The sequence below is a fragment of the Sphaeramia orbicularis genome, chromosome 17 (genome assembly GCF_902148855.1).
Source record: "Sphaeramia orbicularis chromosome 17, fSphaOr1.1, whole genome shotgun sequence".
Classification (NCBI taxonomy): Eukaryota; Metazoa; Chordata; class Actinopteri; order Kurtiformes; family Apogonidae; genus Sphaeramia; species Sphaeramia orbicularis.
This window is the reverse complement of record NC_043973.1, coordinates 27,257,290-27,282,537: the sequence shown is the minus strand read 5'-3', so window position 1 is coordinate 27,282,537 and position 25,248 is coordinate 27,257,290. Positions and strand designations below refer to the sequence as shown.

Sequence of the window (25,248 nt, the reverse complement as noted above, 5' to 3'; positions counted from 1 at the left end):
TATCCGTGCAAGTGCTGCAGGTATTACAGTGCAGTCATCCTACACCTCCTGACATTCCTGTCTGTGGAGATTCACCTGGGAGCAATTTACCAATTCAGGACAGATTTAGAAAAAAAAAAAGTCTAATGTAAATGTACAAAACTATGCTTGACATATTATAACAACTTGTTCAACCATTTTGCATGTAGAGACTTATGCAATGAACTAATGCCTAAATGTTGTGTGTGGGGGGATGAGACTATTCAACCGAGACTATTACAATACATTTGGATCAACATGACATAAGCAATTGATCATGTAGGAAACAGCAGAGAATTGTACATAATCATTTGCATGGATGTACCAAAGCATTTGCAACTTGTTCAAAGAAATGAGAAAGTGCTTGTTTGATGTGCACAAGCAATACAATGATGTGAAGATTGAAAAAGTACTTTTAAGAATTTCAATTCTGATCTGAGAAATGTCCCAAAGCGACTGAGATAAACTGTAATTGTTTGTAACAGCTGAGGAATTTAAAGCACAGTGGAGTAGTGTCATTCATGCCAGTGAGTTTGAGACTTCTCCAAGCAGTCATTGACAGAAACAGGCGCTTAAACTAAAGAATGTCAATGAATATTATTCATTGATAAATAAAACATTATTATTATTATTATTATTATTATTATTATTATTATTATTATTATTATTATTATTGGGAGCAAAATACTTAAAGACTCTGCTAATCTGCTTCGTTATATAGTCTATAACGTACATCCTCAGGTGTGGGCGTGGTTTTGTCAGATTTGATTGACAGAAGCCTGGACCTGGACAACCCACACCTGAGTCAAATGTTGATGAGCTCTGATTGGTCAACAGAAAACTGTGACATCATTTCTGCAACAAATCCCTGCTATTTTGAAACCCTTGAAAAATAACGAACACACATCTCTACAGGAAAATCTTGAGTGTGTGTTTCCTGATTATTTTAAAGGTTGTCACTTGTGCTGGGAAGACATGTACAAAAGGCAATATGGTTGAAGAGATAGTTTTAATTAGCCTATATTAAATATGGATACAAAAAGCAGTAAATTCGTTAAAGCTGATGACGATCCTCAAACTTCCTCCGCTCTGCAGCAAAATAAGCTGTTCCACTCACTCACTGCAGCCTCACATTAACCACACCCCTTCTCATGTTGCAGCAAAACAGTCCTCAGCTTTTTTTTTTAAATTTTCTCCCAGAATGCACCTGGAGAGCGTACAGCGCATGGTACAGTGACGAACGCATTTATTTTGTTTCTTTTTTTTCTTCTCAGTTTTAACATTTTTTTCCGAACAGTTTTATTTCTCTCTTAATCTATCCTAGAACAAAACTATAGCTTTCTCGAACACCAAAAAACTCCAATTAAAATAGTTTAAATAAAAAAAAAAAACACGAAACAAAATACACAAAAAAGATTTAATAATATTGTCAATTTTGATAACTCATAAATGTGGCATTTTTGCAAACATTTTTACAGTGTATCACAAATTAGGATTTTATTATTATGATTATGGTAATTCCTTTTTTTCTTAATTTTTATCTTTTTATTTCTTAGAAATAACTGGGTATGGTGGCTCGGAGTTGAATCGCAGTTGAACAGTTCGTTCGTTCGTTTACATCACCAGATGACAACAACAAAACAGACAGAGCTACTGATAGGGCGCTAGCGTAGTTAGCTACACGAGATAAACAACCAGCGGTTTAGTCTGCCTGTTAGACCATTTTGGCTGTGAGTTCACAAATTACAATTTTATTTTACAGCAGTATGGCAGTCTGTGCAATTAGCCATGGATTTAAGGTACTATAGTGTAGTTTAGTTTAGCTAACGTTAGCTAAGTGGCTTGCTAAGATAGCTCATGTATGCCAAGCTACAGCAGGTTAGCTAGCTAGCTGTGTTGCTAGCTTGTTAGCTAGCCAATTCGCTTAGGCGAGGTGGAGACCAAGAACAGGGAGATGCGAGCGAAGTGAGGTAAGCTCAACGAAATTGTTAATTCGATCAGTGTCGTTTGGAATGTCATTATTTTTTATAGTGTGTACCTTAGCGGACTATGCTAGAACGTGTAGTTAATTTTATTACACCTGTCAAATTCATCGACGTTGGAAATAACGTTAGCTAAACAGCGCTAGTCTTACAGCTGTTAGCTAATAGCCAGTTAGCGTAGTCAGTGGGTTATTATTGACTAGCTTCACGGCTAGCAGTTGCTGGTAGCCCTTTCTTTGGCACTGCATCCACTAATAAGTGTAGGCCAAGCTTAACAGTAAAGTATAAACACTTAAAAGCAGTAAATGTAATTATTTGTACACGGATATGTTTGTGTGGTTTTAGGGTTGTTAATTTTAAAATAGTTTTCAACGTCAGTTAGCAAAGAAACATTAACACAGCGTACGATAGCAACTTTGCATTTAACTTCTCTTACATGCTGTGACGCTGATATTAAACTTTTGGTTGCCATTAAACGCTATTTAGATCTCTTTGCAGTCTAAGTTGCTTGGTAGTAGGTTTAGTAGTGCCCACCACGCTCAAGGAACATTTGAACAAATGTGAACTAAAGCTAACCCATTCTCTTAGTAATTAAGAAAGGTTGGCTTTGTATTACATCAGGGCAGCATATTAGGTGACCTCCTGTGTTTTAGAAACTTGACGATAGCTGGTCAGTAACGAAAGCAACGTGGTGACTCGGCTACCACCCTGCTAATTAGCAGACCAGGAATTGTTAGCCACAAACGTAAATTGTATATGAAACCAACAATTATTATGTTAGTAATATGTGAAAGCTCATAATATGATGGATCGTTTTTTATAAACCATTCTTAATTTTGTCAACTTATATTTTTTGATTCTCTGTCAAGAACAAATAAATGTTCAGCAAAATGTGTGGTCAAGTAAAATTTTCACCTCTGTAACATTTAGCAATAACCCCTTTACCACAGCTTATTGAATAATCTTAAAACTGAGATAGCATTTATCTTGTATGTGTGCTTGTATTTTTTTTTCTACACAGGGAGGCCTTGAATGACTAAATGAGCAAGACAAACAAAAGCAAAGAACTCTGGGAGATCCAACATGAAGTTGTATGTGTTCCAGGTCAACAATGGCAGCACACTGACATTTGACACTGATCTTGCTGTTCAGACGTAAGCAAATATCTTAACATTACTAAGAAACAGCAGTTGATACATTATGGCAGTTTTGATTAAATAAATGTCCTCCTTTTGTTACAGTGTGTTGGAGCTTAAGCATGCCATCCAAGCCAAATATAAGATTGCAATTCAACATCAAGTCCTTGTTGTCAATGGAGGGGAATGTATGGTTGCAGAAAGGCGAGTCTGCAGCTACAGTGCTGGCACTGTAAGTTTGTGCAGTTGGTTAATGTACTTTTTTGCCATTAAAGTATTTAAGTTGCACATGTGATGTTTTGAGTGCTGATCATTGAACCTTTTTCTTTAGGAAACCAACCCCATATTCCTGTTCAACAAAGAGATGATATTGAGTGATCGGGATCCAACGATCCCCAAAACCACCTTCTCGATCGAGAGTGAGATTCAGGTTAAGGTGGAGGAGTCTCTATTGATGCCAGCTGTCTTTCACACTGTTGCCTCGCGAACACAACTTGCTCTGGTAAGCCCCATTTTGTTGAGAAAATGAAACCATAAAAAGTACCTCTAGTATTAACTCTTTTTCTGGGACATGCAGAACTTTTTTGTCATATGTGTCAATTGGAATCTTTTTAAAATAGTAATGTAACTATGATATTATACTTGTTTGTTTACTTTGATCATTTTTGTCCTCTCCAGGAAATGTTTGAAGTTGCCAAGAAACTAAGCTCCTTCTGTGAACGTTTGGTTCATGATGAACACCTCCAGCATCAAGGCTGGGCGGCCATTATGGCTAATCTGGATGACTGCACTCTTTCTTATCAGAAGTTGCTCATGAAATTTGAGACTGCATACACAAATTATCAACATGATTTGGAAGAAATTAAGTTGAAACTAACAAAGTAAGTTTAGCTTGTTGCCAGCCAAATAACAAATTTTAACACAATATACTCTGTGTATTCCTTGTTACTGTAATATTTGCATGCTGTTGACATAATGACAGTGTTGATTCTCAGTTTTATCTTATTGCAAGAATGGATTATTTTAAGCAATTTGATTTTTTTATCCATTGTTTTGATTGTAGGCTTGGGACAGCAGTTTCAGTAATGGCCAGGATACCTCTGCTGGAGTGTTTGACACGGCATAGTTACAGAGAGAGTATAGAGAAGTCCAGCTCAACCCCAGAGAAGGATTCAGAAGAGACAGAAGAAGAGAAATCCACTGATTCTGTGCAAAAGAGGCCCTTGAAGTTATCAGCATCCTTCTCTGCTTCGGGGACAGCAACATGCGAGCTGACTGGAGACCCGGAAACAAATGAAATGACTGACAGTGGCGGGCTCAGAGCGGCATTATTAGATGATGACACTCCAGAGCTGGCCAACCCATCCTCCTTTAATGTCACTCTATTAGACTGGATCAATGTGCAAGACAGACCCAATGATGTAGAGTCTGTTGTGAGGAAATGCTTTGACTCTATCAACAGGGTTAGTCCCACTTTGTGAAAACTGTTCTCTAAATATGTAGTAATTAAATGTGAGTATACAATGATGGAAGGTTTTACTGGAATGCTGTGTCTTTTCAGCTTGACCCACGGATCATTCAACCCTTCCTGGCAGACTGTCGTGACACAATTGCCAAGCTAGATAATCAAAACATGAAAGCCATCAAGGGGCTCGAAGACAGGTTGTACGCTCTAGACCAAATGATTGCAAGCTGTAAGAAGTTGGTGAATGAACAGAAAGAACTTGCTCAGGTATGGAAAGTAAGGGATGAACTCTTAAAAATTGCACTCTGTTGTCCAGTTTATGAATGGCACTTGCTGGTACTTCTTACAGGGATTTTTGGCCAATCAGAAGCGGGCTGAAAACCTGAAGGACACATCTGTTCTGCCTGACTTGTGTCTAAGTCACACTAACCAGCTGATGATCATGCTGAACAACCACAGGAAGCTGCTCGACATTAAAAAGAAGTGCACCACTGCCAAACAAGAACTTGCAAACAACCTTCAAGTCCGACTCAAGTAAGACTGAAAAACTGTTATTCTATTTTTACCATTTGTTCTCATAACTGACGTCTGTCTAAACATAGTAAATTGGGTCTACTGGTGAAAGAAATACACAAATCGAATCGTTAAAAAAAATTCGACTACAGTTTTGCTTTATTGAAGCTTAGTTTGATTAATTTTGCTGCTGCTAAACATTGGTTCCACTTTTGTGTTTCACACGGATGCTTATTGTGACGCACATGATGCCAGGACCAACACAACCAACATGGAGTGTAGCTCAGAAGAGATGAGGAGATAAGGGCAGAAAATGTCTATATGCTCACTTTTCTTCATTGTAACCATCACTTACTCCTTCAAACCTTTAAACATTCACACAAACATTAAAAATATTTAGCTTCTTGTTTTTTTCAAAAAGTTGCATGGCAGTTACATCTTAAGTTGTTTGTAAGTTAGTGAGTTGGATAAAAATTTGTTGAAAACTGCAGTGCACATGTTTTTTGTAGATGTCATTTGACTTGTTTGCTGTATGTGTGTGTGTATACATATGTATGTGTGTGTGTATGTTTTATATATATCCTTCGACTTTTCTACTTTTTGTGGTCATTGTTCTATCTGGTTCTAGAATAAGGGACAAGTTGTCATTTTCAGACATGTCTTTTTCACATTTTTAGTATTTTTTTCACCTATTCAGATTATCGTTTAATCAAAGAAAATAACTGCTAGATTAATCGATTGCAAAATGAATCAATAGCTACAGCTCTAATTAGGTTTGCTTTACTGAAGTTATGATTACAGAGAAAACTGTCAAACTTCAAAAAACTATACTGGCATATACTTACACTCTGGTATTGATTTTGTGTTAGATGGTGCTGCTACGTGATGCTCCATGCAGACCAGGATGGGGAGAAGCTTCAGGCTCTGCTCAGGCTTCTGACAGAGCTGATTGAGCGGGTGAGGGTGGTGGATGCCCTCAGTACCGTGCCCCAGATGTACTGCTTGGCGGTGGTGGAGGTCGTCAGGAGAAAAATGTTCATGCGTCACTACAGAGAGGTCAGTACCTAATGCCATAATTGAACACTAGTCATGCATTCAGAGAGTGATACAAAAAGACAGGCCGTCATTACCTCACTCTCTGTAGCTTTTGGGCTTATTAAGCATTAAAAATATATTTTACATGGTCAGCTTTAATGTAGCTGCTGCTGTGTATTGTTCTGTGGTTTGGGAACCGTGCTTTTCATTTGCAGCTAAAACTTAATCAGCTCTTTTATTTTGTTTGGCTGACAGCACCTGTGTATTCTTTGTTTCTATGCATGTTTATGTGTGACCTTTACCTCATGATTTCCACTCTCACTCTGCATTAATGTGACTAAATGGGTAGTGAGATTGTGAAATGGTTAGAAATTAGTAATGCTTTCAATTTACCCGCTTTTGAGTTTTTTGTCATAATAGTTGGGACAGTGTTAACCGTCTTGTTAATTTGTAATACTTCTATTTTCTATCCTCACAGTCCTCTGTGAGAATTATTTCCATTGAATTGTGAACGCAAGCTACTAAATGTACATCTTTAAAAGCAAATAAAATCAAATTGTTTCCGTATATGCACATTTAAGATACATGAATGAAAGCAGCAGCTTTGTAATATTCACATTTTATCATTGCAGTGGGCTTATGCACTCGTGAAGGATGGAAAACAACTCTATGAAGCTGAGAAGTTCAAAAGGGAAACATTTGGGAAACTCTTCAGTAAGTGCCTTTTTAAAAACATCAGATGATGACATTTGAGTCATAATAAAATACTGTGTGTCTGAACTCAAACATCAGCTCCAACTGTGATCAGAGTTTTGTGATCATTTTACTTTTGTCTTTACAGGGAAGTCTTTTCTCAGAAATCGATTGTTTCGAGGACTTGATTCATGGCCTCCAACATCATTTTGTGTAAGTCTGAATTTAACTGTAGTTGATGTTATTATGTATATTTTGTCCACTGGGTTTTTACTTCATTTCCTTGGGTGCTTTTTTATTATTGTTCATAGACACGGAAGCCCAGAAGGTTCGATGATGAACTTCCAGACATCTCACTTGATGATCTGCAGTACTTGAAATCGTGTTGTCCTGTAGAGGTGCAGCCTTTCCTTATGTGAGTCGGTGTCCTCATTGAAATGTTTTTGGATTCCAGTTAGTGTCGGCAACAGTGGATCTATATGAAGTTGTACCTTCAGGAACAATTTTAACTAGATGAATTTGCTATATGTAAATATTGACAGTAAAACTTACTTACTTGTATATTGTATAGTCACATCAAATATGACATGTATATTATCATAACTGTAAAAAAAAGAACTAATCATAGCACTGTGTAAGCCTGCCTCATAGCAGTCTTGTTCAAGAGGATTGTAAAGTAACTCTATTAACACCTCTTAATAGTAGTACCATGTTGTAGTGATCTTCCCCTGACTGTTAGTAGACAAAGTCAGCATAGTTGTAATGCATCTGTCAATCATAGCTGTTGTTCATCTGATTTTTTTTTTTTTTTTTTTTTTTAATTTGCAGGGTGCCCACAATGTGTGACTTTGAGCCCTTAAATCATCACATAGAGACACTTCACAAGCTGGTCCAAGCTGCACAGAGTGTGGATGAGATGTCTCAAACTATTACTGACCTGCTAAGTGAACAAAGGGTAAGAGCACCTCTACTAAAGACCTTTTCCACTGTCACAGAAATATACAGTGCTTCACAGTGATGGCTTAAAATAAAAGCTGACCAAACTACCACAAGTACCTTTTACATTAAGTTGTAGGCTGTGTTTCTTTCTGACTACTAACACTCTTTATTCTGCAGCATTTATATATATAAAATATTTGTTGACCCCAGTGTAGTTCTATTGAACTCATGCCCTTTATGTACATCAATAAAATGCTCCTTAAAATTGAGAAAAATGTGAAAAAACAAAATACTTACTTTGATTTAATTCAACACACACAACTCATATCTTGAAGCTGTTGATCCTACAAGAGAGATGTTTTCTCAAATACTTCCTTTATGATAAAACTCTGACTTTCCCAATTGGTGGAGCATATCAGTAATTGATATTTTGGACAACTGTTTAATCAGAAGCTTTGCCACTGACAGTAGTAATAAAGTTTACCCTGGAAAAGTCATACTGCCTTAAGATCAATCCTCAAAACAAGTCCCCTTGTGTTCTCCTAATATTTTCACAAGGGGATTTCACAAATTTGATTTCCTTAAGCATGTGGTACTGACTGTGTCTACAGAGTTAACTAAATTAGGTGTGCTCTGTTAACTTTATGTAAGACAACTACACTTTTGTAGTTTTGAGTTTTTCACATTATTCTGTTTTTCTTAGATTGATTGTTATTTTAATTGCATCTTGTAGTTTTACTAATTCTGTCTGTATTTTGAAATATGCATATTTATTGTTATATTGTGGTATCACTTTACTTCTAAATCTTGTCATGTGTAAACTGAAACTCCTCTTGCCAGTGTTCTCACATTTTGATAAATGTGTGTTGTCTTTTCAGGCATCCATTAGTCAAAGTGCTCAGAGATCCACAGCATTAACCCCACAGTCTGAAAGTATACCTGGGACCACAACACCTGTGTCCTCCAAAACCCCCTCGTCTCTTAGCCTTCAGGGACCCGGCTGTCAGCCCCTACATGTTCCTGTTCCTGTTCCTGTTCCTGCTCCTTTAGAGGACTTATCCCCAGACAGCATTGATGCACAAACATTTGACTTTGAAACCATTGGCCATCCCAATATGGATCCTGTCTTGCAGCAGGGTTCCCTTGATCTGGATTCTCTTGCAGAGAGCCCTGAGTCAGACTTCATGTCTGCAGTAAATGAGTTTGTAATTGAAGAGAACTTGACCTCTCCAAACCCCATCAGTGACCCAACAAGCCCTGAAATGATGGTGGAGTCACTGTATTCCTCTGTCATAAATGCTATAGACAACAAGCGCATGCAGGATACCACAATACTCGAGAGAGAGAACTCAAGGATCACTGCTCTTAAACAAGTTATTGAGAAGTACAGATCTGCCGCGGAGGAGTCCCAATCCAATTTAAGAAGCGTGAAGGATGACCTGCATCATCTGCGAGGTCAGGTATTTAAAGAACAACATGACTTTAGCTTTGTCCTGAGAGGTATGTCTTCAGAAGTGCACAAAGTTTTGGACAACATTTGCCAGACACAGGAACTGGAGTTGAAGGAACAGCATAAAAGTGAACTGTTCTCCCTTCGACAAGAGTGTGACAAGCAGGTTCAGACACTAACAGAAGAAAACCAAGTAAACCAGAATATTATCAGAGACGTTCAGCGAGCCATGTTGGAGCTGGAGGGACGTATGGAACGCAAAGAGAAGGAGCTCACACAGCTTGAGAATGAAAAAGAGCGATGGGTGGAAGCAGAGAGTAGCCACAATGACAGAATCAAAAATTTGGAGCAGATGATCACTGAACAAGCAGAAGAGATTAAGATACTTGCTGCTTTAAGAGACTCTCTGTCCAGCCAGCTCGAGAATCTGCACTTTGAGATTGAACGTGGCCAGCAAAAGATCCGACAGGAGTTGGAAGTTGTTGAGCAGTCACACTTAAAGGAGCTTGAGGAGAGAATGAAGCAAGAACACAAAGCCAAAGTGGAGAGCCTTACCAAGAACAACCAGGAGGCTCTGGAGCAAATAGAGGCAGAAAATGTGGCCAAATTAAGCGAGGCAGCTGATCAACACGCCACTGTTCTTAAAGAAAAGGATAATGAAATCAAGGACATGGAAGCTCGCATTACTGAGCTCGCTGAACTCCGTTGCAAACTAGAGGTTGAGCTAGCCCTCAAAGAGTCAGAGACAGAAGAGGTGAAGCTGTTATTCGAGGAGGCTAAGACACAGCAAACGGATGCTGTGAAGGCCCAGGTGGAGGCAGAGACCAAGGTCCTTGGTGAAGAGCTGGTCAGTCTCAAAAGACAGCTTCAGGTGAAAAATGAGGAGTATGAAGTGGACCTAGCAGAGCTCAGGACTCTAATGCGGATTGAAAAGGATCACTGCATCTCAGAGCTGGTGGACAGGCACGAGGAGGAGACAATTTTGTTACGCAGTGAACTCTCCTCACTACAGCAGAAGGCTCAGGACGCCGAGAGGAACCACACTGAGCAGCAAGAAAAGCTTCAGCAGGAATTAGACCAGCAAGTGGCTGCTCTAAGAGAAGAAAATCAAACCCACTTGATGAGTTTTCAAGAACTGGAGCAAGAGTTGAGGACTGTTATCAGCAATTTACAGGCAGAAAATGACCTGCTCTCAAAAAAAGTAGAGCAGGACAGACAAGCAGTTGAGAAAGAGGAGGCCTTTAAGGTTGCATCACCAGACGCCTTGAAAGAGTTAGAACAGCAGAAGGAGGAGATGGAGAAGAGATTATTAGACCAAATTAGAAATCTTCAGACTGAGCTCAATGAAAGACAGTCTGCAAAAAGGTAAATGGTTGACCAGTTAAAGTCACACCACACTATGTTTGTGCAGTTTATTTGACAAAAATGTAGCTCATAACCTGAAAACAAAGTATTAATCAAACACACAAATAATCAAACTATTAAAATCGCTTTACTAGTTTATTCTAGATGACTCAAGTCCTGCCTCTAAATATTTCCACTGTGTCTCTTCAGTGACGAAGGCTCATCGCTCCATGCTGAGGAGTGTGCAGATGCCGGAGCGCCTCTGTCGTTAGATTCAGCCCTACAGGAGCGGCTGCAGCAGGAGAGGGCCTCCTTACAGAGTCAGATGGAGCTTCTGGAGAAGAAGAAGAATGAGGAGATACAGAACCTCAAGACATCACTAATCGCAGAGCAGCAGGTTTGTGTTTCTTTTAGGGTTTAGAAAAATACTGCTTCACTGACCATACCCACCTCAAGGAATTTATGGTATGTTTTACTGAGATTGGGTATTCTCTCCTCATTGAAGTTTTTCTTTTTTGCTTTGTCTTTAAAATGATGATTTAAGTTTGTTTTGCTTTGTTGTTTTTTTTTTCTTGTCTACAGACCAATTTCAACACCGTCCTAACCCGAGAGAAGCTAAAGAAGGAGCAGATCATCAATGAGCTCACAGAGAAATTGCGAAAAGTAACCCAACAGCAGGAGAAAGACAAAGGTAATTGAATGCTGGGTTCTTTGATTGGTAACGCCAAAGCTGGTAACAGAATGCATTGACAGAACCTGAGACAGCAATGTATCCTTATAAATTTTATAGTGGTCACAGCGGTTTATTGTCATGGTTTCTGTCTGTCATTACAACACCTAGAACTGACTGACTGATGTTAGTCCTTAAAATATATTAAACTACATTTTGGGAGGTCTGAGGAATTGATTGGATTATGTAGGGAAAAATAATTTTGATTGCTTTTAAACAGAACAACCTAGAATCGTTGAGCATTGATGCAAACTGTAGCCTGGTCAGACCAACCTTTTAGACATAAGAACTTCAAAGTTTTAGTTGTTAACATTACTTTAAAAAAATATAGTTGAGTTCACTTTGATTCAGGACAAGATATTAAGCCCAGTTCAGATCAAAGATTTGCAAGAACTTGGGCTGTTATTTGGAAAGCTCCATTAGTGTATCAGAATATGAAAGAGGAAAATGATAATGAGTTTTTTACTACAGCTTCTGTTCTGGTACTGGAGAAGCAGCTACAACATTATCAAACAAGCGGTGAGAATTTCTCCTGTCTGGTCTGGGAGCAGTTCTCTCGTTAATAGGAGATGGTGTCATCTCTGATATGCAGGGAAACATGAACAGTGAAGACAGGTTTTACTGCGAAGTTAGGTGATGATAATGCTGAGATTTATGATAACGTGAGCTACACTCAAGGGGCAAGGACTCTGAATGAAGGCAGTGTGGAAGTATCTCAAAGTAGAATACTGTTCAACAGCAGCTGGGTGCAGGCTTCTAAAGACTTACTGTACATTAAAGTTTTCCCCAAAAATACAGTCCAAGAATCATCCTGGTCTCTGTTTTATTATTGTGATCTTAGTCCTTATTTAAAAAGTTTATTCATTATATAAAATTTTTTTTGACAGATAGCCCAACTGTAGCTGTGGTTAAAGGGTTACACTGACTATAGAAGACCATAAAACTATTTTTATACATATTGCTTGGGGAACTTTACATTTTCACTGAGTCAGTAAGCAGATCATTCCACTCCTGGTCACTTCTGGCTCCAAAAAGCCAGTATGGTGATGGCTAAAGTTTAAACCAGTGACCTCAAAGCAGCAGTTCTGAAATGTGTGGGTGATATCACCATACCTCTGTCCACTAATTATATACAGTTCATTGCTACAACCTACAAATATTATAGCGCAGTGTCCTAAAACCAGCCTCAGTTCACACTGCTTAAACCTTCACCTATGATATTCTAAAATGGTTTTACTTTGTGAATCTAGGGTTGCAACTGGGCATTAGAGTCACACAGGAAGTTGTGCATTTTTGGCAGAATTAATGTGAAATAGGTCGTCAACTGCATTAATAATTGTTTGAGAAATGCCTTTAAAAGCCTGAAATGTAATTTATTGGAACCCAGAATAACTTCTTATAGCTGTATATGAAAAATCACCAGTCTGTGATGTTTTATGGCGCAGATAGTCATTCTTTGTTTGTCAACTTGTTGCAGCTCTGATCGAGACACTCTCTGAGGACCGGGCCAGTGTCATGCAGGAGAAGAAGCACTTGGAAGAAGAGCTGAACCGGCTACGCAGCACCGCACTGGTGTCCTCTGCCTTCTTCATGCCTAACCCCACTGCTCAGGAGGTGACAGAAGCCGGAGCAGAGGCAGCCAGAGCTCTGCCCATCGCCGGGGCCTGTTCTTCAGAGCCAACGGCCGACACTGACAGACTGGCATCGGTGGCAGCCATTCGAGAAGATGAACCTGTGGACTCCGCAGTGGAAGCGAGCATGGTGACAGTCCAGTAAGCACCTTCAATCAAACCTATTTATTTCCTCAACAATGTGAAATATTGTTGGTGTGAGCTTACCTGATAGACAGTAGGTAATACTTTATAAAGAACCAAGCAAGTTATTGAAGTCTTTTCTTTCCCATCTAAAATATATTTATATGTACATAAAAATAAAGAAATCCGCTTATTGTTAGAAATGAAAAGGCTTTAACCAAGCTCCTCCCCTTGATGACTCAAAATCCTGTTTGAAAATGGATTGGACCAATCACCAGTTACTGTATTTTACTTAATCCACACCTCACTTTAAAATCACCATCGACAAATTATGGGTGTACTAAATGTTGGATAAAAAAGTGTTGTTAAGGCATATCCCAAAAGAGTGTATTCAGGTCAGAGCTCTTTTTCCTTACTGTGCATATACTCTGTCTGAATATATCCAAAACTTGACCTTTGTGTCTGTTTTTAGTGGGATCTTGAATCGCATCATTTTAACCTTTAAAGCAGTGTATGATGTTCGTCACCAATTTTTCATCAAATCTGTAAAACCCAAGTGATAGCCCAAGTATCATGAATCCATTAGTCTTTCCGTGATTACGCACCTGAATCACTCCCTCATGGTGAACAATGTTGAAGTTGACTCCATCATAAGCAGTCTGTTTACATACCAAACTGAAACCAAACCGTCACTCGGGCCTTTTTGGAACTCCATGCAGCTGCAGCAGCATGAAGCAATGAAGCCATTTCCGTCTTCCGTGCGGCCATACTGTGGCTGTGTCAAATTCCGAAAAGGCCCAGTGATGGTTTGGTTTCGGTATCGGTTTGGTATGTAAACAGACAACTTGTGATGGCGTCAACTTTGAAGTTGTTCACCGTGAGGGAGTGATTCAGGTGAATAATCATGGAAAGACTAACAGATACAGGATACTTACGATATCACTTGGGTTTTACAGATTTGATGAAAAATTGGTGACTAACATCATACGCAGCTTTAAGAGAAATACCTGCTCTTTTGTTTACATGGTTTATTCCACTGTAGAAAGTGAAACTTACTGTTTTATTACAGTGTGTTTAGCTACTGTAATACAGTGGCATCCACCATTTGATATACAAGACAAACAGTACAGGCTCAGGCTCCCTCTTCAGTGCAAGAGAAGGGTTTTCAATATTAAGTCTAATACGATCTTTAATCTCTTGTCTTTTGTTGATGCATTTTCATTACTTTGACCATAAGGTCACTTGCTTAGAATATTGTTCTCTGTTCTCATTTGTCTTTTTCTTTTCAACCTCAATGTTATGTTCAGTTGCAAAAGAAAAATAAGGGTGCAGGGATGAGTCTGTGTCATGTATATTTACTCCTTTACAACAAACCCAGGGGAATGTTATAGCAGGCCTGTAGGTCAGGGGTCACCAACCCTGGTCCTTGAGAGCTACTATTCTACATGTTTTAGATGTTTCCCCTCTTCCATCACACCTGACGGTCATCATCAGGCTTCTGCAGAACTTGATGATAGGCTTGTCATTTGAATCAGGTGTGTTGGAAGAGGGAAACATCTAAAACATGAAGCATAGTTGCTCTCGAGGACCAGGGTTGGTGAGCCCTGCTGTAGGTGGATGCATGAATACACAGTATAGTTGCACAAATGCACAGTGCAGAGGTCTTTGCTCCAATGATTGCTGACAGAAAGAGGCCCTTGTATCACCGAAGCGGATTTAATGTAAAATAGCCAAAGTGGACGGACAGAGGAGACATTTAACAGTGGAAGAAAGGCAGGCTAGGAACAGACTGTAAGTTTATACTTTGTTACTGTTAAGATTTTGATGAGCATATAGTTGTTATTTAGATCAGAATGATACAATTGAAATGTTTACAACCATTTATACAACATCTAACTGTAAACGTTTATGATGTCATATCCCAAAAAACATTCATTAACCTCATATTTCTCTTTCTACAGTGATAACGTCCTGATGTCAGAGGAGAAACAGCGAATACTCTTACTTGAAAGGGTAAACAGCCATTCTGCATCTGTCCAATTGTATTTCCTAACACTGTACATTTGTTTTTGTGTTTAATTATTATTACTTTACATATTTTGCAGACTTTGCATATGAAGGAAGAAGAAAACAAGCGTCTCAGTCAAAGACTGGTAAGGAAATTATCATCACCATCTGCTATGTAATATTTTTTCCACTAGGTGGCAGTAGCATCAAAGAGTAAAATCCTGACCCATGAGGCCAAAGGGATCATTAGTAAAGGAAAAGGAATTTAAAAAAAAAGAAAAAAGATCCTTAGATTATACAACACAGTGAATTCTAGTGAAATTACATGGTTGTAGTATTAATGTTTACGTTTTCTAAATGTAGTGGTTTGAAAGTTGGATCTCATGCAGGTATAATGCATCTTCTTAAAATAAAAATACAATTTAAATTAGATTTAAACAAATTCTGTCATCTTATTTGCTGCAATGAGTCTAATCGGTGTTTTATTTAAGGGTTTACTATTTTTTAAGGCCTCCTGGATGCCATTTTGAACCAATATTGTTAACCGTCCTATGTAACATCTCTAACACTGCCTTAATCCTTCTCTTTGTAGATGTCTCAGAGCATGTCGTCTGTGTCTTCACGGCATTCAGACAAAATCGCCATCAGAGAGTAAGTGTATAAATAACATGAGGCTGTTTACACGTCTGTACCCTGATCTTAATGTACAGTGTAATTATGTAGATTCCTATATAATGTCTGAGAGTGTATTTTCTTTATGTCAAGATTTCCGCACTCTTGTCATTATCGCTTTGTTTGCATGTCCATCTTTTTCCTCTTTCAGTTTCCAGGTAGGCGATTTGGTCCTAATCATCCTGGATGAAAGACATGACAACTATGTGCTGTTCACAGTTGGTCCCACCCTCTACTTCCTCCACTCAGAGTCTCTCACTGCACTGGACCTTAAACCAGGTGAGCTGTATTCAGTACTTTTTTTTTTAACATTAAGAGTATGTTGTAAACATTTTTCTGCTTTATTACTTGAAATAAAGATGCAGAAAGAAAACTAATGGATTAAATGCACTGATTTATGTACAGTGGATTTAATTTTTGTCACACTTTTCTGCTTTGCATCCGTGTATGGTGTAAACAGGCATTTAATCATGACAATTTAAATGTATTCACTGACGTTTCATATGTTTCATTGTTTAGCATCAGGGACCTCAAGACGGCCGTGGGTACTTGGAAAAGTGATGGAGAAGGAATATTGCCAGGCAAAAAAGGTATTAAATTAATTAAAGGTTAAAAGTGGCTTTTCCTCATGCTGTTTATAATGTATGTTTAAAAACCATTACACTGACATGGACAAATTGTGGTTCTAGATTTACCTTGTGTTAAGCAACAGTTTCTGCTCAGCGTTGGCATTTCCTTTTTACTGTAGATTCATTTTTGTCGGCCCTAATGTTCACATATGCACACTTCAAAATGTATTGGTCTCTCATGAAACTGTTTTTTTTTTTCCCTTCTTGTCTCTAGGCCCAGAACAGGTTCAAGGTTCCTTTAGGAACCAAGTTCTACAGAGTGAAAGCTGTTCCATGGAACAGAAAAGTATAATAGCCAAGTAATGAGCTAAATGTATATTTATATTGCTTAATTTTTGAACAGACATTTCACATCATAATTCATAACTTGAAAATTGAAAGACCTTAAAAACAGGAAGAATTATGATCATTATCATGTTTAGATTTTTTTAAAAATCAAAATCCCACATGCTACCACATTTTTGCTTTCTTTTAAACCCAGATTTGTTATTGTGGACCAAATGCTATTAACCTTATTAGGGCGATGCCCTATACACTGTGGCATTGTGCCATTCGACCTGTGTGTAAAATTGAACAAAATTTGGATGTTAAATATTAGTTTTCATTATCAGCATTTGTCCTTTTGTGGAAAATACTGTGTCATTATCAACATAATTAAATAAAAATATACATTTATTATAAATGTTTATGGAGGAATGTTCATGGCATGCATATTGATATTTTTTCTTTGATTTACTTATCCGGATAAATGTTGTAGTTGGAAATGTAGTTAATGCTGTTTGTCACAAAGCAGTATGGCCCTCTGTCAATACTGAAATGTAAATTAATGCTGACTGATGGAAACAGTCATCTTTGCAATCCTTGAAATGCACTTTCAAAAACAATGCTTTTGTTGATTTTAAAGGGAAGTCAATTGAGCTGTCAGAACTAAGTAAATATATCAGCACAAACTTCTCACTATCATAGAATATTGATATGTAGAAAAGAATACTTTGTGACTGTGTTTCATTATCGGATGACATTGTACATTACTCATCAAATCACACATGTAACAATAAATGACTGTATTGTAAAAGATAGAGTTTTGAAACAATAAAGGATTGATCCCACACACACTCCTGCGTTATGTTTTTCTGTTGAATATCTCCAGTATGAAGAATTGAATTTGTTGTTATTTGGCTTAATCTTATTATAATTAACAAAAGGGTGGAAAGTTTCCCAGGTTTGTGGACAGAACCTGATTACCGTTTCCACCTCGAATGGAAAAAGGAGCCGAGATTTTTATTTTAACGGGATATTTTGATGTATTATACGACGGCAGCACACAATTAATTTAATAGCATATATATAGAAAATAGCTATTTAATGATACTTTTAAAAAATTGCCAGGAATTCAAGAGTCAGCATGGAATAGCACAGTATAGTGTTCATTTGATTTATCATTTTTTTGCTTTTGTGGAAACATTAATGTTGGCACACTGCTGTAGGAAACAGACTTCAAAAAGGCTTCAAATCAGGGCCCAAGAACGATGCGGCCCTCATGGAGAAGGAAGCCCACCAACATCACTTTCCCAGTTCACAGCGGGGAGCATAGCAGCTCTCCGCCGAGCACTCTCTACCATGTGGGTCTAGGGGTGTTTTAACAATGTTTAGCTCTATTTTCTCCATTTAGCATAAGCCTGTTGTCACATTTGGATGGCTCCTTCATAAATTGATGGTGTGATTCCTACAATTTCGGGACAGGCCTGAATGACAAAATATGCAACACAACATTCGATACCGAGGTGGCTGGCAAGCACCAACCATGTGCACTGGACAGGCTCTTAGTGTAAATGTTTACAACCCCCCACTGAGCTCAGTGCTGCTGGGAGTCACTCTCATCAGGCTGAATGGGATTTAACATTGCCATGTGTAGTCTCGAGCTACTTCCACCATTAAAACTGCTTTTCACTTAATGTCAAACTTGTTTATGCACTGAAAAAAACAAAGACTTCTCTTCAGGCTGTTGTTAAAATGTCTGTAGCAAATGACAATGTGATGTCAATGATTATTATTTATTTCAACAGAAAAATAAAAAAAATACATATTAGGTGTTACAATCATAATATATTTTATAATCAAAACCAATTATAAAATTGAATTACAGGACATGTTAAATAAAGGTAAAAAAGCAAAGTGATACATAGTGAAAAAAAAAAGTTAATCATTTTGATCAATTATTACATATACGATAGGTGGGCCCAGGTAAAAAATACTCCCCAAATAAAATAAAAAAGCAACATTTTCAGTGACATTTTCCCAATTGAGGTCATTACAGACTTGAGGAAACCCAAAAACAACAGGAACCTTTTCTCTCAGACTAAAAAAATAAACACAACTGCCTTTTGTAATCCACATAAACAGTTTTGTCAATACTGTAGTCAAGTTAAATCATCAAAATAAATGAATACACAGGGAAAATATGACTCCACGCTGACCTTAATAACAAAAAATCATATTGCAAATGCTAAGCAGTTCATCTATTATGCACTGTGTTGCCAAAACTTAAAAGTTACTTGAACTCTTCTGTGTACAAATACACAAATTCATTTGAAATACACTGCAATAACAGTAAAAGGATAGGTATATTAATGCAGCTTTCAAATGGCATCAGTTGGAATTCAAAGAGACATTATAATGGCTTTTTCTGCATGTCAACATATGCTGGAGGCACTAAATTAAGGTTTAGATGAGTAAATGTGAAATATCAAAATAATGTCAGAGAGGACTCACAAAGACCATCATAGAGTCTCAGATCTCACCCTTTGTTACTGATATCTTCTGTATTTGAAGATAATACACAAGTTGTATTTGATTTTCCAATATCTTCGACACTATACTAGATGGAGCTGCAAATAAACAAGCATTATTTGGAGAGTAAATATATGCATGAACTTCAAATGATGGATAAATGAAAATAAATAGGAAAGCCTTAACATAACATTTATATTTTCAAAATCTAAATGGAACGAGTGTGTTGAAGAAGAGCCAAGAGGCATTAAGGCTGAAACTGCAAACCAAGGAGAAAATCGACTTAATGCCATCACATTTCCACCCTATTCATGCCTAAGAAAAGGGTTAGGGAAAGAGATTAGGTTATATATCTGCTGTCAGGCACTGAAGAGACCAAGTAGAGAACTTCACCTAAACAGAATGATGATCAAACAGACATGCTTTAACAGACATGCTTCATAATCTCATCCGTTATTGTCCTCTCTGTGCCTTGACTACAGGTTCAGTGGAAAATCTTAGACAGGGGCAGATTAAATGTGTGATGAAATGTCTGAGAAATATGTGAGAATGTGCAATATAAGGATGCTTGATTTTCTACCCACATGACGAACATAATCACTATTAGTAACACATATCCACATAAATATGATAATTCAAAAAATTTAAACACATTTATTGGGTTCATATTGGAAATCATCACCATCTGATGGCATAGTTTTATGGATAATTACCGCCACAGAGATAATAAAGCATATGAAAGGAGAGCTTTGAGGCTTCTCCACTCACTGGGAGGAGAATGCGTAGGTTTAGTTGTGCATCTGAGCTGTACCCAAAAGGCAAATATGTGGAAAGTTTGGTGACAACCATCCAGGCGTGTGGTTAACAAGATTGCATCTGGTGAGCAGAAAGTGTAGGATATAGCTTAAACTACGTATTTAAAGGGCAAATTATTCAGTTCAATTAGTTAGTTAGTTCATTGCCATCAGTAATCCTTCCAAATATAGATAGAACTATTTCATTTTCAGTGGAAAATAATTATTCAAATACCCTATAGTGCAAATCCCATTAATTTAGTGCATGACACAGTTTTTGATTTCCTACCACAAAACAAAACGGAGAAGAATCCAGTAAACATTAAAATCTGTTGTCTTATTTTGGTAATCTGGCTTCTCACTGACAAGTAAATAATAATCAATACAAATAGTTCTGAAGTGTCTGAAAATAGACAGGCGATTTAAACTGTAACTAACAGCCATGCATTTTCCAGCTGCAGTGCAGTGTTGAGGAAATGACACCAGCTTTGATGGGTTGTATAGCTTTTGAGATGAGCCTCTTTATGCCGCTTGCAGTTCCATTATGGCTTTGTTCGAAAGCTTGTTTACCTGCTGATAACATACACTGGTGGATTCAGGAGCACCGATCCAAAATCTGCTGCCAAAGTCACTCAAGTCTCATTGTACTGCAGGAGGGGAAGAATGAAATGTTTATGCGGAGGGGAATGCAAATGCTAAATGTGAAATCAAACTATGGGACCAATAAGGGATCAGAATAACTTTGCCAGGTTTTATTTTTAGCCCAGTTGCAATGCTTGCTTTATGAAACGCACTTCATTTTAGCCTCTGTGCATCTGTGTGCTTAGGTTTGCTCAGGGAAGAAAAGCCTCTCTGATTCTGTTAAAATATTAAAACTGTACGCTATTATTATTATTATTTTTTCCAATGGAATGAAGAGACTGTAGCTTTGATTAATCGTCCTTCACTTTGCTTTAGAATCTGGTTAAAAACAAGCACATGAATGTGCCACTATTAGTCTGTGATACTATTAGTACTAAATAAACGGCAGATCAGGAACTGCCTGTCAAACTCAACATTTTACATCACTTAAATATTTTTGGATTTCACTGTTAGAAAAGCTATGCTCTCAGGTCAAAGGAATAGCCCCTTGGTTTGCATATTAAAGAGGATTTGCTAGACCTCTGTTAGCCATGCATCCCCATGCAGGCAGGTCTCCAGGGGGCCAGCAGGGCCCCACAGACGGGCAACTAGGGGGCCAGGTGACCCTGTCTCTGAGGTTAGCAGGAAACACTAAAGAGGGATGGGCAGGGAGCTGAGGAGCCACTGAGTGCGAGTGTGCAAGGCTGGTGATGGCAGCTGTCAATGGTTTGGAAGGAGAAGCAGACAGATTGTGCGTTCTGTTGGTGCAGCCAGTTCGCCACCTGGCAGGCTTTTCCTTGTTAGAACTTCTTGCTGTTTCTGTTCTCATCAGAGAAATGTTTTTCCTCTTATCCTCTGTGTTCAGGGGAAGTTAAATTTGTCAAAATGTTTAAAGATGTTTAGTGAAATGCAATTGTTTAAAGTGTGCTCTGTGCATTGTACAGTATTTCTGCAGCTACTGTTTGAGGACAGCTATTCAAATAGAAAAAAAAGCTACGTTTATGGATGTTTCTGTGGATGATAAGCTACATAATTAAAATCAAATTAATTTACCACGTGCGAAATTTGAGAATGTGAGAGGTATGCCTTGTCGGTTATAAGAATACACAACTACTGCTACATTATTTGACTGTTTATTTTTTTGAGAATGAGGGTATGTTTTAAAGAGGAGGATTTGCTTGTAAAAAATAATCTGTAACTTTCAAATCCCATCAGAGCTGTAAATACTGCTCCGTGTTGTTCAGTTGTTAAGAAAAAATGCAAACCATGAACAGCTTAAAAGTACATTTAAAAATCAAATTTGGCAGTCAGTCCTGTGTTCCAACAGGATTAAAAAAAGTCTTTCATTTGATATAAATATATGCAAAGAGAGTGGTGTGGTGATCTGGGTGCCAGAGGTGGCGCTTTACTCTGGATATTCTGGCTTGGGCCTGTAAGGGACATAAATTAACATGAATTAACACATGCATGCAATAAGAAAATAATTAATTCAAGTTATCAGTCACCTCTTCCATTCCAGGAATCTGATTGACAAGATAAAGTAATGTGCAAACTGCTTTTCAAAGCTAACAGCCTGGAGCACCCCTCCTATTAGTTAGTCATTCCCTCAGTATCACACCCGGAATCTGTCATTTCACAATTTTCTCCTATAATGCATATGTGCCGCTCTCACCACTCCACTACAGCAACTGCCATCTAACAAGTTGACACAGAGAATGATACAATTCACGTCCAGTATTCAGTTCCATATACAGCAAGCATCTGAGGCAGACGGGTCAAGAATATGGTACATTCTGTTCTCTCTCAAAATTGCTTTTCCAGGACTCTTGAGAAGCTCGATAAAGCTCTTGTGATATCCTTCAATCACCTACGATGAGTTTTTAGAAATTAAAATACAGATAAGGTGTAAAAATTAGAATATATTAATAAAAATATGTAATATCTCCTTTATACAGTGTATTTTTATTAAATTATACTATTATTACTATTGATAGACAGGATTTTAACCTTTATTTAATCATGAGGTGTGTTGGTAGACATTAGTTCTTTCACGGGGAAGACCTGAAGAAAATGACATCTTACAGTAGTTAACACACAAAGACATGAAAACACACAATTAACATATTCAGTAAGAAGGGACTTGGGAAAACTTTGGTCATTTTTCGAGAAAAATATTTTGATTGCCTTATAGAAAGTCATGTAAAAGTTTTAAAGACTTAAAATGCCACTGCAAATACTTTTGAGAATGCCTGCTTTGTGTGTTTTTGGATAATCAAATCAATTAAAAAAAAAGACAGCAAAAAAAAAATCTTAAACTGTCATGGCAGAATTCAAACAGCATTTAATAAATAGATTAAAAATCTTTTACTGCATGTTGCCAGCTTTGTTAGCAAATATAATATGTCCTATCTGAAAACCTGGGTCCTTAAAATGTTGATTTTGTGCAGCTGATGTCTTTTTCTGCCAGTGAGGCTTTATTTAATCAGTTTGGCTTTGTTAAGTTCCAACATACTTGACTTGACAAAGTTCAACTCAAACTAATGTGAGTTTGCATCAGAATTTCATTAAGTGTCGTATTAAACTCAAATAAGCTTTACTGGCTCCGGTTTTAATGATACATAATTGCCAACGCTAAATCTGTGTCTCTAATTGCTGTTAAATTGTGGTAAACATAACAAGTTAAATATTATATCTTGTTTTGTGTGTTTTCAGTGATACTCAAAATCTAGACAATACTCTGCTGTTGAATTATTTCGCTTGATCATATTGTTACCGTCCTAAAAAGAGTAAATTAGATTGAAAGTGTCAGTTTATTCAGTCTGCTAGCATCCACAGTATAAGTATGGCTGAGGTAAGGGAAGCTGTAAACCTAAAAGCACACTTTGGGTCAAATTTGGGTAAAAAAAAAAAAAAGAAAAGAAAGAAAATCTAGAGGAGGGTAGTGTGCACAAAAGTTTCTCTGTGAGTGTGGTGTCAGCCGGTCCCAGTCCCTGTGGCCCTCACCGTGCACTGTGCAGGCCTGATGGGAAACTGACTGCAGCTCAGGACATGGCCTCGTTTGTTCACGGTCCCCCCTCTCTGAAAAGAGTTATGCTGTCTGTTTTGAATGGACAGCGTTTTTCTTTGTGTGCTCGATCAAAACAGAGGGCAAAGTTAGTCAGCAAGTTGCATAGCTTCTGCATTCTGATTCTTCAAGCCTCTTTTGTATGAAGTTTAGCACAATGTTTTACACTGTGTTTGACCTGAATGGGATGCTGGAGGTAGGAACATTTTACCTAACAAACCTAACAAAATAGAAAGAGGTAGAATGTAATTTTTTTGCTATCACATATTATTCATTCATGTTTCTGTGGTAGAAACTAAAGTAAAATGATCATAGGGAGGTAAAAAGTCTGCTGTAACACACAAAATGACAGAGTGCAGGGTTGCTGAAATATTTATTTGCTTTTATCTGATCTATTTCCTAACAACAAGGTATTTGCCTGTGAATCCCTGGCACTTTTGATATTACCTGAAGGCAAATGGTATATAGATTTATACAAGTTATTTACAACAACAGCCAAGCCATTCCTCTGGAAACTAGGCTGCAGATCAAAGGATTGTTTTGATCTCTACTTAGCATATTTGTTTAACCTAGCCAGTGATTCTGAAAAGTGCACAAGCTTTTCGGTGATATGCAGAGCACCCTTTATCCGTCTTTTTCTTCTGTTAGCTCTGGATTTAAGTACTTTCTGTATTTAGGAGACAACTGGATTTGCCAGCTTTTGAAATTTAGTTGCCCACTGCTCGCAGTCTTGGCACTCAGAAATAGATAACTAGGTATGTTCCACTGCTAATCCTGATCGGCCTTGTAATAGTATTTGCGGACTGTACAGCACTCAATTAGGGCATAATGTGCTATTTTTATTTCCTTTAAGTTGGATTAAATGTGAAAACATGTTTGTTTTTTTCACTTTCCATCTACTGTTTACTGTGTGGGTACTTTGGAAAGTATTGTTTTATACTGTTTCAATCAGTCGCACACTCTCCACACAGGATTGTAAAATGTCAGGAGAAAAACAATGTCCAAGCGCACTCTAAAAAAGATGCCAGGGCAATCAGGAAATTTTCTGGAATGCTTAAGAGAATGCATATGCACACAATGCCCTAATTCTCTCTTACTTTGGGTTTGGGAAAGATGAGCCCAGGTTTATTGAGAGCCAAAAAAGGGGGCAGATGGCTCACAAGAGGGATAAACCTGGGAAGTCATGCTGTAAATGTGTTTTACAGAAAACAATGAAAGGAGCGGACAAAGCGATTGTGGCAAAGTCCTTTGGAAAATGGAAAAGCAGCTCTCTAAGGTCCAGGACCATGGAGAAGCCGGATGAGCCGTCCGAGGAGAGTAAGGAGGAGAGCCTTTCCAACTGCACCTGTGAAGACCCCCAACTCGGCAAGAAACCAGTTGGTAAAAGTACCGTATTTTCTTATTTCAAGTCCATTCATACTGCTGTGTCTCTCCGCCTATTTTTCTTGTGGCAATTTTAATTATTACTGTGGTGACTTGTTTTTTTTTTTTTTTTTTTTTTTTTTTTCATTTGACTCTCTGGCCTGCCATATCCGGTGAACAAACAAACCACATTGTTGGGCAGGAGAATTCCTTTTGAGGGAAAGTGTGTCTCCGATGATACAGTGTTGCC

General features: G+C 37.9%; 2 protein-coding genes and 1 long non-coding RNA gene across 6 annotated transcripts in view; all 3 read left to right on the top strand.

The window, feature by feature from the left end:
* The first annotated feature begins 104 nt into the window (after positions 1-104).
* On the top strand, positions 105-19,719 carry LOC115436988 (uncharacterized). The gene is made up of 3 exons (XR_003937891.1): positions 105-384; positions 2,499-2,503; positions 19,706-19,719. It is a non-coding gene; the product is annotated as an uncharacterized LOC115436988 (long non-coding RNA).
* On the top strand, positions 1,627-17,482 carry rb1cc1 (RB1-inducible coiled-coil 1). The gene is made up of 23 exons (XM_030160020.1): positions 1,627-1,988; positions 3,022-3,154; positions 3,242-3,368; positions 3,468-3,638; positions 3,815-4,017; positions 4,200-4,599; positions 4,698-4,868; positions 4,951-5,135; positions 5,984-6,170; positions 6,782-6,863; positions 6,991-7,055; positions 7,154-7,257; positions 7,671-7,797; positions 8,660-10,596; positions 10,786-10,972; positions 11,158-11,266; positions 12,783-13,077; positions 15,021-15,072; positions 15,165-15,212; positions 15,659-15,717; positions 15,890-16,017; positions 16,258-16,328; positions 16,582-17,482. The coding sequence occupies exons 2-23, from the start codon at positions 3,084-3,086 to the stop codon at positions 16,657-16,659; spliced, it is 4,857 nt and encodes a 1,618-aa protein (XP_030015880.1). The 5' UTR covers positions 1,627-1,988; positions 3,022-3,083; the 3' UTR covers positions 16,660-17,482.
* Positions 19,720-23,721: 4,002 nt separating the features above from the next.
* Positions 23,722-25,248, top strand: part of st18 (ST18 C2H2C-type zinc finger transcription factor) — a 39,597-nt gene continuing 38,070 nt past the window's right edge. For all 4 annotated transcript variants that reach the window (XM_030160027.1, XM_030160025.1, XM_030160026.1 and 1 more), the window contains exons 1-2: positions 23,722-23,832; positions 24,842-25,016. In XM_030160027.1, coding sequence (XP_030015887.1) covers positions 23,779-23,832; positions 24,842-25,016 — 229 coding nt within the window. In that variant the 5' untranslated portion in view covers positions 23,722-23,778. The remainder of the gene's footprint in view (positions 23,833-24,841; positions 25,017-25,248) is intronic.